A 15,373-nucleotide genomic window follows, 5' to 3' on the forward strand; every position below is an offset into this window, starting at 1 on the left:
TGGCAACCCTCGGGAAATGAATTTATTAGTGGTTTAACGAACAGGCAGCGCTATTTACTGTCGCGAGTTAACGACACTCAAAAGTTGCACTCAGTTTGTAATTTACCTTTGATTTGTTATGATCTTTATCACCCCAGGATGCATAATGTGACAGTGGTGAGTACACTGTGTAGGGACTCTCGAGTCCGTCTACAGACTTTAGCTGCTACAAAAGATACACTGGGTGCTGAGTTGACAGCCTAGACTCACTATATGTGCCAGGAGCACGCAGTAGCGTGTGAAAACTTCAATAAAATTTTTAAAAAATGTTCGATAGTGTAAGCGTAGGCTTCTCCGCCCGCTGTCGCACTCAACAAAATTCTCTTGCGCTGTCGACAGCATTGTCAATACATAGAACTGTCCGACGTTTCGGCCACTACTGCAAACGATCATCCTCAGGGCTTTGTACTGAGCTAGATTGTTGAATGAGAGAGACTGTAGACCTTATATAGCAGCAGAGGAAGCTGCTACACGTAATTTGATGGGGCGCTTGAGGATAGCAGAAGCGTTAGGCGTTCGTTACTGGTCTTTATATTATTCTTTGTAATTGGTGGGTAAAGACGTATCTCATTGGTGTTGAGACTACTTCTTGCCACTGGCGGAAACATGCGAATCAGAAACGGACGCTAGCTGTGACGTAGCACTGCTTATTCGTTGTCGGGTCCGGGCAGCGGCGTGCCCCAGCACAGTGCCCCGCTATCTTGTGTGAGTCGCTTTTCGCGCGCTGTCCGCTATCTAAGGTCTCTCTCTCACTCGGCAGTGTAGCTCAGCACGAAGCCCTGAGGAAGGCCGTTTGCAATAGCGGCCGAAACGTCGGACAATGCGATCAACAACTCAGCACAGTTTCATTGACAAACTTCAAGAGTATTAACAGAAAGGAATTTGTGTTGGCTACATAGATTTGTGCTGACAGCCTTGCCGCAGTGGTAACACCGGTTCCCGTCAGATCGCCGAAGTTAAGCGCTGTCGGGCTGGGCTAGCACTTGGATGGGTGACCATCCGTTCTGCTGAGCGCTGTTGGCAAGCAGGGTGCACTCAGCCCTTGTGAGGTAAACTGAGGAGCTACTTGATTGAGAAGTAGTGGCTTCGGTCTCGGAAACTGACATACGGCCGCGAGAACTGTGTTCTGACCACATGCCCCTCCACATCCGCATCCAGTGACGCCTGTGGGCTAAGGATGACACGACGGCCTGTCGGTACCGTTGGGCCTTCATGGCCTGTTCGGGAGGAGTTTAGTTTAATTTTTACATAGATTTGTAGTCGCCTGATTTTCTATCACCAGCCTAATGATGCATTGTTCTCTTACAGCTATTGTACCATATAACTCCCCCGGATGCGATAAAACACTTTCCGTTAAGGTTCGTGCTTTTATGTAGCGTTTTTATCTTTATATTTTCTCGTCAAGTATCCTTCACTTACACACTTAAGTCACCGATTTAATTTCTGACGTTGTCTCATCTTCTCCAGCCACATGAAGAAAAGTGGGGGACAGATGTCAGTTTTCTTCTGGTAAACGTGGAGCATAGTGGACGCAAAGATAACGCGGCATCATGTTCTTATAACAGATTTGCCAAAGTAAATGGTGGGTCACAATACACATTGGCGTGAACTGCGTTATTCATTTAACCCGTCGGTTTATTTTAAATTTTTATTTAAGAAACAATCAAAAGCTTTCTCTTCCGGCAGTCACAAAGAACGACCACAGATTATGCAAAGGTTGGAACATAAATAGTGGCAACTATTTATTCACAACCGATACAAAATACTTACATGTTTGCACCTGTTACTGTCGTTCAAAGTAGTCACCAGTGGTGTGTAGAGCCCGTTGCCAGCGGTGAGGAAGACGTAGTATACCGTTAGCAGAGCCTGTTCTGTTGATGGTGCGAATGGAGCGGTCTACTGCCTGTCGAATCTCTGGAACAGTTCTGAACCGAATGCCACGAAGTGGTTCTTTCATCTTCGGAATCAAATCAAAGTCACAAGAACTTAAGTCCGGGGAGTATGGTGGATGGTACAGTACTTCCCAATCCCACCGACCAAACAGAGCAGCCACAGATTGCGCTGTATGCGTCCGTGCATTGTCGTGCAAAATGAAGGTTGGGTTGCGCAGAAAGTGTCGCCGCTTCTTTCACAAAGCTGGTCGCAGCTGATGCTCCGAAACTAAAAGTAATACTGTGCACTGACGGTCTACCGTGGAGGAACGTAATGCGTTAGGATAACACCATCACACTCGTACACGAGAGTCACCGTAACTTTAGACCGCTCCATTCGCACCCTCAACAGAAAAGGTTCTGCTAACGGTATACTACGCCTTCCACATCGCTGGCAACCGGTTCTACACAACGCTGGTGACTACTTTGAGCGACAGTAATAGGTGCAAACATGTAACTCTTTTGTATCGGTTGTGAATAAATAGTTGCCACTGTTTAAGGTCTAACCCTCGTATGTGTCTATGCAGGAGCAACTTACATCCCACTTAGAACTGACACTAACAGATGCAGGCTCTCCCCACCACCAGATAACGAATGGCCAGACGCTTGGTGCCGTTTAGAGTGGAACCCTCGATGGAGCATTAACCCCATTTTTATGAGACATGACATGATCAAGTTTGTGGAGTACTCTATCTTAATTTTCAATATAAAATTTGTCTAGATTTTCACGTTTATAAAAAAGGTGCTCTGTTTCGATTGCTAACTCATGATTTTCATATTTAAAATAAACAGAAAAAATATTGTACTCTAAAAGTTCTACCTACTTACAATATTTAGCATATAAAAAGAAAAGAAAATGACAGGGAGCATAGCATCAAAATTTCGTTACAGTGAATAACTCGTCAAATGTAGTACAAACATGTACCATGTCATAAAAATCATTGTGCTTGTATGATACTACTGTTTAACAAAGAGACAAACTCGCATCTGCTAGAAGGCACAACGGTGTGCACGGTCGCATGATTACAGTTATCGTATAGATAATCATAGAAGAACACAGGAAAAGAACGTTGGAAGTTAAATTGTGTGCAGTTAAGGATTACATGTTAACATGATTCTTCACGTTACCCGCAAGTGTTGTAGTCAATTGCAAACAAACCACGGCATCAGTTGCTACTTTGTTTTCTAATGCTAGAACCGGTTTCATCCAGCAGGGACGTTTTCCAAGTGAATATGAACGGCAAACAAACCACGGCATCAGTTGCAGCTTTGTTTTCTAATGCTAGAACCGGTTTCATCCAGCAGGGACGTTTTCCATGTGATTATGAATGCAGCGCCGTGGAGATTCGTTGACGCTGACCAGTCGTGGTGTTGAAAAAGGAAAACAGCAACTGGTACTGTAACCTGTTTGCAATTACTAATCAACTTGCCAAGAAACATGTAAACGTACTCGTTCAGTACACTGAGGTGTATATTATAATTTTCAGGCTGTTCTAACCGTGCATCACCAAAGACAAAATCAGTTTACAACACTTACGCTAATCACATTACTGGCCTGAAGACGTGCAGAAGTCTTATTTTACGAAACACTCGTGTTATTTGCTATTACTAATGTATGAAAAGTGCACATCAAACGGTTCTAGGAGGGTGACTGAAAAGTAATGCCTCCACCTTCGTAACTCTTCAACAGTTGGCAACATTGCTATGCGGCAGGTACTGACTTGTTCCGTAACCTCTTCTCTACAGCTCCAGTTGGCGGGAAGCCTTGGCATTGAACGGTTGTGTTGTTACAGTGTAAAGTATGGAACCTTGCGGAGACGGTCAGTCAATGCAATTTAATCAAAGTGCAGTCACTGAATTCTTGACAGCTGAAGATGTCACCCAAAAGGAGATTCATCAGAGAATGAAAGCAGTTTATGGTGATTGTGTTGATGTGAGGTTGGAACATCTGACCTGCGTGACAAACAAAGTGTTGGACTTGCTGTGACAGCAACCACCGAGTTTCACAAGCAAAATGTTGACAGACTGATTCAGGACGATCATCGTATCACTCAGAGAGAAATTAAAGCACAATCGGCATTTCACAAGAACATGTGGGTTACATTGATGCTGACACCTGCAATAAAAGCACACATACTTGAAATTTCCCAGGAACTCCTCTCGCGTTACAAGAATGAAGGTGACGCTTTTCTCCATTCAATTGTGACAGGAGACGAAACGTGGGTACACCATTACGACCCGGAAACGAAACGCAAAGAGTCGCCCCAGGAAAAGAAATTCAAGACGCAGCCCTCAGCTTGAAAAATCACGGCCAAAGTGTTCTGGGACGCAGACGGTGTTATCAATGTTGATTTCCTTGATCGTGGAACAACAATAAATTCAGAGCGTTACATCACAACGCTGCGAACTCTGAAATGACGGCTAGCAAGGGCTCTAAAGGAAAAGGGTAATGTTTTCCTGCAGCATGACAATGCCAAACCGCACACTTAAGTGCCATCACAGCAGAACTTCAGAGACTGAATCTCAGCGCCGTACGGCACCCTCCATACAGTCCAGATTTAGCACCGTCTGACTTCCATCCGTTCCCGATAATGAAAGACGATCTGCGGAGACATCATTATGCTTCTGATGAAGACGTTGAGAGAACTGTGAGACTGTTGTTGCAGAAAATGAATGTCACCTTCTTCCGTGACGGCTTCAGAAAACTTGTTAATCGTTGGCAGAAATGTATCCAATTGGCTGGTGATTATGTGGAAAAGTGAATATTGGTAATAAAAGATCATATTCTAAGGATTATTTCTGCGTTTGATTCACTAAAATATTCCCATCCAAACCCAATTAACGAAGGTGAAGGCATTCTTTTCGTTCAGCCCTCGTAGTAAGAAATTCAGGAATGAAGTAGGTGTGGACCACCGATAAATCCCTTAGGATCCTCTTAAACTGAACTTTATTACTAACTGAAGTCGTTATGGCTGCTGGAAATTTCTTGTTAATGTGTGTTTGTGGACCGAAGTAGGTGACTTTAAATTTTTTTGAAGATACTTAAAAACTGTTTCCATGGACTGAACTGTTGACTTGAAAATGAGATATATTATTTACCACAAATTTCATTAACGCATAAGTAAGTGGGAAGCAGTGGTCAGTTTCCTTCGTCTTCCAGGAAACTGACTAGTATTCCGTCTCTAACGGCAAACGGTTAACGTCCACCTTCCCATTAAACTGTATCTGACGTGGAGGGAGATTTCCCTAAAAACATCTTTCTTCCAGGCATCAGCATCTTGTTCCTGGCTGTGATCGGTACAGAATTCTAACCAACTTGGCTGAGCAAGAAGTGTACACCAGCATGGATAAGCCGGACTTGTACAACCTCGGGTGTGCTCCCCTCACGCTGCTGGCCGCCAAACGGGTTGACGAGCTGTGGCCGGTCCTCACGTGGCCGAGGCAGCCGCTGCCGGTGCTCGACATTGGCTGCGGGCCCGGTGACGGTGCCAGGAAGGTGGGTTCTTCACTTTCAGTCACGTTACTACTCCATCAGAGCAATCGATGACTAAGCAACTCTCTTGTGTGCTGTAAAGTATCGTCGCTCCTGGATACCTAGGACCACCGAGATAAGGAGGTATACAGAGTGTTCATTTTAACAGAAGACACTGAAGCATCTCGAAACTACACATCGGACCAAAAAATGTTCAAATTCCAATTTGTTTGTCTCGGAGTGAGACATCTAATGATGCCACACTCAACCAGCCACCCAACCCTGTCAATGACTGGTAAGGGCAACTTTGAAATCTTCAGTGGGAACCCCCAGTTTTTGTTGCAGTTTACGATTTTATGGCAAAATCTGTATACTTTTGTCTGAAGCATTTCCTTCCTTTCGCCACAGGTGGCGCTGTAATCGGAGGAATAGAAATGGGTGCACTATCGCAATTTGTAACATGGTACTCAAAAGTCCTTGAATATCCAGTGGCATTTGGGAACCCACCTCCATGCTGCGACGTAAGGACAGGCCAGTGTCTCCTAACTTCTAATTGGAAACCCCATTCGCAACGCTGTAGTCCTCCAACCCATCGAACAGGGGACTACTTGACGTGATACTGTGGCCATGGTTCGTGGTGAACACTACTCTACTTTTCCAATTCGAGTAGGTGTTCAAACGTAGTATCGTCAACTTCAGTACACTTAGTGATCCACTTTTCAACTGACCGTAAAGAGGACAGAAGCATAGATGCAGGATTATCAGCATAGGTGTTTCCGATGCTGTCGACCATGTCTTCACGGCCTGTTGGCACTTGCTGATGCAATTTATCTTTTAAATATCCCCACAGGAAGAAATCCGGCGACCTAGCAGACCAATTAACAGGGCCACTTCTCCTGATCCACAGAACAGTGTAAACAACGTTAATACCTCCGGTGTTTCAGTTGCGTAATGTGCCGGGAATCCGTCATACTGAAATCACATACGTTGTTGGACGTCCGGGGCAACGTCTTACAGTTTTTCCGATAGTTCCTGTTTGCGCCCCTTCAACATGCCGTTGGTAAGATACGGACTAATGAGATTGTTCCCTATGACTCCACACCATACGTTATCTGACAGAGGACGCTGATGGTCAACTTGCTGCAACCAGTGGGGATTGTCTTCACTCCAGTAATGCATATTATCCCGGTAACGCAACCATGGTTTGTGAATGTAGACTCACTGGAAAATAGTATATGGGTAAAGAACTTGGGGGTCGGTTGCATTTGTTGACGTGGCCACTTACAAAACACTACTCCGTTATGGAAAACGGTGCCATGAAGTTCTTGATGCAGCGACATGTGGTGTGGATAATCCTTATGACAATGCAATATGGTGACAATACTACCTAAGGACATATCGGAATCGCGATATAATTGCTTGTCCGTGGACTGTGGTGCACTGGCGCTATTACAGCTATTTGATTAGCTTCTCCTTCAAAAACAATTTTATATGCCAGATTACGAGTAAATGGTAGCTTTAACGCGTCGCTGCACAGATTGAGTAAATCAGATCATGTCAATGTTCATTCCGCTCACAGAGAACTCATCACCACCAGCAACAAGGGCTTTCATTTATCACACCCATTTATGAATTTTAATAAAGAAAGCGATATGTAACATCCTATGTACAACAATAGATTTAAGACATTCTGTGGGGTTTCTATTTTACTTGCATATTCCTTGTTCATATCCCGAGCTACAGTACCTCCTCGTACGCAACAGGTGCACCAAACTTCAGATACGTATAATAATTAACAATATTGTGAAAAGGATAGTTGTTACTCACCGTATACCGGAGCTAAGTCGCAGACAGCCACAACAAAAAGACTGTCAGAAAGTGAGCTTTCGGCTAACAAGGCATTTGTCGAAAATCAACACACACACACACACACACACACACACTCCCGCAAACGCAACTCACGCACACATGATCACAGTTTCCGACTATTTTCGATGATGGCCTTATTGGTCGAAAGCACGTTTTCTGACAGTCTTTTTGTTGTGCCTATCTCCGCTACATAGTGAGTAACAACTGTCCTTTTCATAATAATGTTACGTTCTATCTTGAATTTTCCATTGTGCATTAACAGATCAATGTATCCTTTTCCAATGCAAGAAAAAACATGGTGCTCCCGATTAAGCAGGGATTCTTCATGCAAGCTGTTAAAAAATTATCCCATAGTTTGAGTGGTAATAGTGTGGTCCAAACCAAGACAATAATATCCAGTAAACATGGGATCCAAAATGCATCCATTAAGAGCTGTGACCACTTGTTCAGTATTAGAGATTTTTTTCACACGAGCCTATATGAACAAATGCTCATAGAACTTAAGGCATTCCTTTTGGAGCCCATGTATATTGGACTGTTTTCTTGTTTTAGTCCATACTGCAACCTCGCAATGCATAGTACGATTTTTTTAACATCCTGTATAGCGAAACATTGGCCTGTGCGTTCGGGACTCAAGCTGTGAGGGTTCCATACAAACTTAATTTTTATCCTGAACTGACGCGGCATGTACACCGAGAGATTTTTATTCAACAAATACGTCGTGAAGGACTTCGTAGCCATATTGTATACAGATAGTTCATCCATCTTGGAAATCGAGAATCTCGGCGATTTCTGCCTGTTATCAACATTGATACTGGCAAAGTATTGGTCCCAGGGATTCCAGTACCTTCGAGAATGTTTTAATTTCAAGTCTGGAGTCAGATAGCAAGCGAGAAAAAGACATTTTTTCCGTGTGATATAATAACAAATTAACAATTTACTGATTGTTTCCTTTTCTTGTACTGTGAAATCTTGCTTCTTGCCAAATTTCATGATTCTACGTCAACGGGAAAGAAGTATAGGTTTTGATGGATGAGTGTGCGAATGCCAAAAAGTTTGACACAAATGGTCCTACTTTGGATTTCACTGACTTAGAAGCTTCATTGCTGCTGGTAAACCTTTCGGGGTATAATGTCGTGATCCACGAAACTGTTCTGCTCCTGGCGTTCCCTCCAGAATTGGGCTGGACATCTCCAGAGGTGTTGCTCCTCCGTTGAGACTTGAGTCGTGAAAGAGCAACGCCTCTAAAGACGTCCAGCTCAGGGTAGAACGTCAGGAACAGAAGACGACAACATTATACCTCGAAGGATTTAACAGGAGTGTGTCATCCGGTCCTGAAAGCCTCCTTTCTGTCATTAGATGCTTCACTTTTTTACACCGTCAAGGGACAGTAGGCCTCAGTATGTGACATAAATGTGCACTTGGTAGACCTTAGTATGTGACATAAACTGGAACTTGATATGTTTACCCGTTGTTGACAAAAATGGTTTTTCACAGTAGGGTAGACAGACAGACAGAAAAGTAATCCAACAGGGCTTCCATTTTATCGACTGAAGAAAGGAACCCTAAAAAGGAACGAATTGTACGTACATTGTGTTTTCGCCAGTTTATGGACAGTGTTCTGACACAAAGACACACGAATCTGAAAACGAATACAGCTCAAACACATCCGATGTTCCGCACACACGCGTTAAACCCTTGCTGAGGGCATAGGCCCCACAAGCACATCCCTTGTACTCAGGAGCCGGACACAACCGATGTTGTTCGCAAAATATGGGCGGGTTTTCAAATAGACACCGTTTGATGATGCGCCGCTTGAACTGCCTGTTAGTTGTCGCAGGGTTGACAGAAACAGTCTGAAAAGCTTGTAGGGGTGTTGCAAGGTAGGCTGTACTGAGAAATAAATGCTGAGAACAAAATTCATACGTTACGGCAAGTCCGATTTAATTAGCAATTCAAGCACTTCCACGAGGAAAAGTGCGGTAATGCACAGACATCTGTGAGTTAGCACTTCTTCAAATGCTCATCACCTGTTAAACTGTGCTTTTTCCGGAAGTTATAAATTTAAGCAAGGTGAGCAGAAGCTACGTCTGTGCTGTCTTTCAACGGCTTGTTTAGCTAACTTCAATAATAACAAAATTAGAAACAATTAATAATTATTTCTCAGAGCAACCTACCCTGCAACACCCTTACAAGCTTTTAAGACTGTTCCGGACAGCTTTGTACATCTTTCAGGCTTTAGCTGGCCCGGTGAGCTATGTTCCATGGCACATCGCGGCGAGCCACCCTAATGTACCAGGTCACGGCACACGAACTGGACGATCTGGAATCTGAACTGTACTCTCCATTCGACAACTGTGGCCTCTTCTATCAATTCCCTCTTTTCTCAATCCTCGACAAGTCTGGAAGTCGCACTCAGCACGCTGTTTATCGCTTTGTGTCCTCGAAGAAACGGAAGCGCCGATTAACTTTACCAGCTGTGTAGCTTAGAAGAGCAAATTAGAAACCATATTTCTGCACTGGCAGATTTTAGCTCCGCGGCTGCCACCGGGTACGAAGCTGGTGGCCTGCGACATCAGCACAAAGGTGCTGGAGTTCTGCAGGCAGCACAACGCGCTGCCGGGCACCATCACGTACGAGCAGCTGGACGTGGTTCAGCCCGACCTGGTGAACTCCGCCGTGTGGCAGTACGCGCCCTTCGGCAAGGTGTTCTGTCTGCTGCTGCTGCATTGGGTGCCCGACAACAGGTGTGTGCTCAGTTTGTCGCCTTATCAACTACTGTGCAACAGCTCGCCTGTCTTACTTCTCCGACTGTAATACAAGAGGGGTTACACTCGATCACTCCAGCTATGGATTGCTGTTGTGGTACTTCCACCAGTAAGAAATACCATAACAATCAATCATACATTTTCTCCAACAATTTTTTAAGTTTATCCATATTTATCTCTTTTGTTATTGATAAAACTAGGTTATGTAAGGCTTGTTGTCAGACTGCAAGAAGAATGTCTTATGTATTAAAACGGAGTCACAGAGCAGCATGTAACTACGAGGGCAAGTCAAAAGGTAAAGATCACTGTTCAAAATAGAAATAAACTATTTTATGTTCAGGGCAGCTGCAGCTGTTGAAATGTATGACGTTAGGAAGAAGTCCGCTAACAGTAGGTGAAATTCTTGTTCATTAAAACTCAGTGGGTTTCGCTGCCTAAAGCCGCATCGTCAAGTGCAACATACGTTCTAAAAAGCAAAGTACAGTATCAGCAAATTTTGTGAATATTAAAATTAATAAAGGAATGTCTAAAATATAGCCACAACTTAAAAAGATTTCAGGAATATCCGTCGCTCCTAGTTAAAATTAATTGTTCTGTGAATATCGTCAGTACTACTGCGTGCTGTGTTCCTTAAAATTTGCCTGCATAAAAAAAGACGGAAGAAAATATTTTATAGTGAGTGGACGCTAAAAGTTTTTAAATAAGTCCGGATTGGCGTTGAAAAATTGTCACTGCTAACATGATTAGCCGCGACACTACGCAGATTACTGTGTGGAAAGTGTCAGGTGGCAGTGTCTTACCAGTGTGACAGCAGAGCAGGACAAAGCAAAAGCACGACCGACGAAGAGAGACTAGCTGGCTGGCGGAACGGAAGTTACCTATATGGACAGTGTGACGTCATGTACTGATGACTAGGAGCGGTAGGTCGATACCTTTACACACGAGAATAATACACAATTTTATTAGGTACTAACACCTAATCGTACAAACAGTCAAAATTAGCAAGAATGATATGGTGCTTTAATTCCAATTGATTATTCGACGTGAATTGTGCGTTTTCTTTCTAACATATTCAAAATGAGGCTTTTTTCTTTCTTTTGGAATATTTTTAAATTTCTGAACGGCTTGTGATGCTGTGTCCCTCTTCGCTAAGTGCGTTGTTATTTAAGATAAGGTGTTCCTGAAATCTGTAATGGCCTACCGGTTTGTCCTATTTATTTCTTACGGCAGTCATTGCATGTAATGCAGTATACGCCCGCTTTTTTATGTTTATTTCCCACGGCTTTTTCCTTGTGCCTGAGTTTTTTGCTTGTATCCGAAAATGGTTCTGAGCACTATGGGACTCAACTGCTGAGGTCATTAATCCCCTAGAACTTAGAACTAGTTAAACCTAACTAACCTAAGGACATCACAAACATCCATGCCCGAGGCAGGATTCGAACCTGCGACCGTAGCGGTCTTGCGGTTCCAGACTGCAGCGCCTTTAACCGCACGGCCACTTCGGCCGGCCCGAAAATGTAGAATACGTTGAAGTAATGTTTTTACATCTCATACGTTTGCAAATTCTTTCGCGTACTGCACCCAGATATGGTATTCTAAAAAAAGAAAAATAGAGCGTTCCTTCGTCTCCTCAGCTGGTGTTTTGCTTTGTCCTTCACCGAGCTGTCCTGACTCACACCGGATGGACACTGCCACCTTATACTTTCCACATAGTAATCTGCATACTGCCGCGATTAATCGTGTTAGCAGTGACAATTTCTATCGCCAATCCAACCCCTTCTTGAAAACTTTTAGCGTCCGCTCACTATAAAATATTTTATTTTTTATTTTTAGATGGAGACAGATTTTAAAGGATGGAGCACGCCTCTGCTCTCCCGTTAGAAACGACTTCCTTTTACGAGAAGAGGGGACGGCACATGTTCGACTAGCAAACTGGTAGAAAAATAAAAGCTGCAAAGGCGTGCTATTTACTGAATATGTTCCTTCTGGATATGCAGAAAGAACCACAAAAGTTCATCATTCGCTACAGGTTGTTCTGTAAGGTATCTTTGAACGAGAGACTACGGGGAGAGTAGTGTAGCTCTAGAAACTGCAAAACTACTCTGGAGGAAATAAACTCCTCTGGTCTCTACGAGACATGAAAAAAATCTCATTCACGCTTTCAACTCAACGGAAAAAGAAGGAAAGGACACTATAGATGGGTACAGGGGAGAAGCTGCTGGTTTCATTAAAAATAAAACAGCATATCCCGTTGTGGCTTCTCCCCCACCTCCCCCCGCCGTCCACAGTATCGGCATCTATTCGAGCTGTGTGATATAGCTGAAGAAAATGAAGACAACATGATCGTTATGAAATAATATTAGGAGAGTTGTTGGACGTGAAAACGTATCCCTTCCATCGTGCCAGAATGAGAATTTCAAAGAAATCACAATGGGATGCAGTGACAGTAAAAAAAAATGCCGTCGATAGCGCATTAGCTGCAAAATTCAGGAGCAGGGTCCTTCCCTGTCCCTAAGAGTCCATTAGAAGAACATGTTGCTTTAATACCGGGCTATGTACAACAATGGTATATTCGTATGATAATTTTAAAAACTCTTTCATTAATCGGTTGGAGGATAGACATCTTATATTTTTAGAAAAACTGTTCTTTGCCCCTAAAAAGTAGTAATTTTACAATTAGTCTATAATTTAATGCAACGTTTGAAGCCACGGGAACAAAAAAGCTGTAGTCAGTAATTTTTTTATGGAATTAATGAAGTGCCATTCTGAATTTTCACCAAGGTGTGCTCAATCTGCTGGTTTTCAAATAGCACAAGATGTTAACAGAGAGCAAGGAATGGTTACATTGAAGACCTATAACGACACTGAATATACCGTTACATGTAATTTCATTTTTGTGCTCACATTTACAACGTTATCGTTCTCATAATGTGTTCGGCGTTGTGAACAGCAAGTTCAAGCCTGTTAATTTAACTTCGTTTGCATAATGTGAAATTAAAAACACCTTATTTTGTGTAGGTTTTTAGTATTATTGTTGTAAATTTTCACCACAAAATAGTTTTGTTGTAATTCGTTCATTTGATTCTTACAAAAAACCAGAAAGTCTTATGTGTCCTCCACTGGGGCAACGCCTCCTAAGACATTAATATTTTCACAGGCGCGCTGTCCAGAACATTCACAAGCTGTTGGTGCCTGGAGGAGAGGCTGTCTTCAGCATAATAGCTAACATGGTGTTTTACACAGCGTTTGAAGAAATGGCGAAAGACTCGCGTTGGGCGCGGTACATGCAGGTAACCCTTAGGTCTACTCGATATTCTCCTAAACCTTAGAAATACTTGGGAAATTATGTTTAATAATTCTAAAAATGCCCTACTTCAGGAGAAGTCAACTTGTTTAGCCTGCCACCCACTTTTGTTTCTGTGTTAGGTATAAAATTTTCTAACCGTCCACCGATTACACAGTAAATATGATTTATGAAGTAGGGATAAGTTTACTTTACAAAATTTATAAAGCCGAGCTACATCAAGTTAAAACATACCATAGTCAGTCCCTTATTTTCAAAATTTTTCTTTAAAGCCTAATAAAAGTATTTTCAAAATCCCTACCAGCTACCGCCCACCACGAAAGCTGAAACGCCCACTTGTGGGTGGGAGGGACCATGTTGACCACCACTGCATTCTGCCTTTTCCTCAAACGAAACTAAAGTTACTAGCCAGGAAGAATTTTCTTTTATAAATCTGAGGACTGTCGTACCCATTGCGATTGACTTTAAGATTCTCAGAGTTTTTCAACGTTCTCGAGTACTCGACGTTTCGACCCCCTGCTGCGATCATCAACAGGAGTCTTCTGGTGTCCCGTGGTTAATGAACAGGGCTAATCATAGGGCAGAGAGAGGCATCCGCGCACTCAGTCTTGCCGAGTTTCATGTACGATAAGAACCGGAAGATGCAGTATTACCGGCCAAGCTGATAACAATAAATTATACTGCACTATCCCTTGGAATATGGCTGAACTGGAATGCAATTACACTACTGTCTATGGCTCTACGTTATCTAGGTGTCTGATTGCATCAGACCGGTTCTTGTTCAATTGATAATTCAAATGAACGCAGTTCCCTTGAACTGTACAAACATATAAGTTACAATAAATTTTGTTCCCAATGCAAAGAGTTTGCAATAAATTTAAAAATTTATTTCAGCAGATTCCATAAACACTTTTTCCTGATGCCTTTTGTCAGCTTCAACTGGTATTTAAAGCAAAATCGTGCACCAGATGTGCTTAAAAGGAAATGTGAAAGTCCGTAGGTCGTCTCGTGTACCTCCATACAACGTAGGTAACAATGTAAAATATCTAACTTGTGAGCGCTGATGCGTCAAGTAAGTCACTGTTCGACAGATACGAGGGCTTGTAGAAAAGTAATGCCTCCGAATTTTTAATTCTGTGCTTTATACTGGTAGAGGTACTAAAGGTCTGGCTTATTTCTCAGTCGACTGACGTAAGATGGATTCGAATTGTAGCGTGTAAAATAGCGGTATGTACCGCAACTATGTCGGTGCGTAAGAAACTATGTGTTGTAATGGAGTGTCTAACCGCAGACAACGTGCATCCAATTGAAGTTCATAGAAGAATGAAAGCTATGTATGGTGATGATTGTATCGACATCACTAACGTCCGACGCTGGGCTGTTCGTGCTCGTAATGAAGGGAGTAAAAATCGTCGAAGGAGACCAAGAGGTGAATACAGTAAGTAGATTCAGAACCATGCAGCCTGCGGTACTTATTTGGGTATGAAGAGACTTGCTCAGTATGGAATAGCATGGAGAGCTGCATCAAACCAGTCTTCGGACAGAAGGCCACAATAACAACAACCTCATTGTGAGTGACAGAGCACAATCTCTTTCCAAAGCTTAAAGAACAGCTTAGAAGACTTCGCTTTGATAGCGATGAAGCAGTGTAGTTAGAGGTAAGGTTTTCATTCCGTCAGAAAGTCAAATATTCTACAATGACTGATCAACAAACTGGCCTCTCGTTGGGGGAATGCCTTCGTCACCAAGGTGACTGCGTTGAGAAATAAGTCCATAGACATGAAAAGTAATGAAGTAGATATTAATAAAGTTTGTTTTATTTAAAATGTTTTGCGAGTTTTCGTATTAAAAAAGTTCGGAGACATTCAAGTTCAGCACATCCTCGGAAATACGATTCTCGACTGAACTCTAGCCACAACCCTAGCGGGTATCCCGGGAGCAGTGATCAGTATTGAGGAATATGACAGGAACGATCATTCGAAGCAACAAT

At 42.8% G+C, this 15,373-nt stretch overlaps 1 protein-coding gene and 1 pseudogene across 1 annotated transcript in view; both read left to right on the forward strand.

Annotated features, from left to right (window-relative positions):
- Positions 1–944: 944 nt before the first annotated feature.
- LOC124597061 lies at positions 945–1,062 on the forward strand (annotated as a pseudogene).
- Positions 1,063–5,313: 4,251 nt separating this feature from the next.
- Positions 5,314–15,373, forward strand: part of LOC124593885 (juvenile hormone acid O-methyltransferase-like) — a 139,510-nt gene continuing 129,450 nt past the window's right edge. Inside the window, exons 1-3 of the mRNA XM_047132231.1 lie at positions 5,314–5,466; positions 9,838–10,058; positions 13,237–13,369. Coding sequence (XP_046988187.1) covers positions 5,314–5,466; positions 9,838–10,058; positions 13,237–13,369 — 507 coding nt within the window. The remainder of the gene's footprint in view (positions 5,467–9,837; positions 10,059–13,236; positions 13,370–15,373) is intronic.

The sequence above is a fragment of the Schistocerca americana genome, chromosome 2 (assembly GCF_021461395.2).
Source record: "Schistocerca americana isolate TAMUIC-IGC-003095 chromosome 2, iqSchAmer2.1, whole genome shotgun sequence".
Taxonomy (NCBI): Eukaryota; Metazoa; Arthropoda; class Insecta; order Orthoptera; family Acrididae; genus Schistocerca; species Schistocerca americana.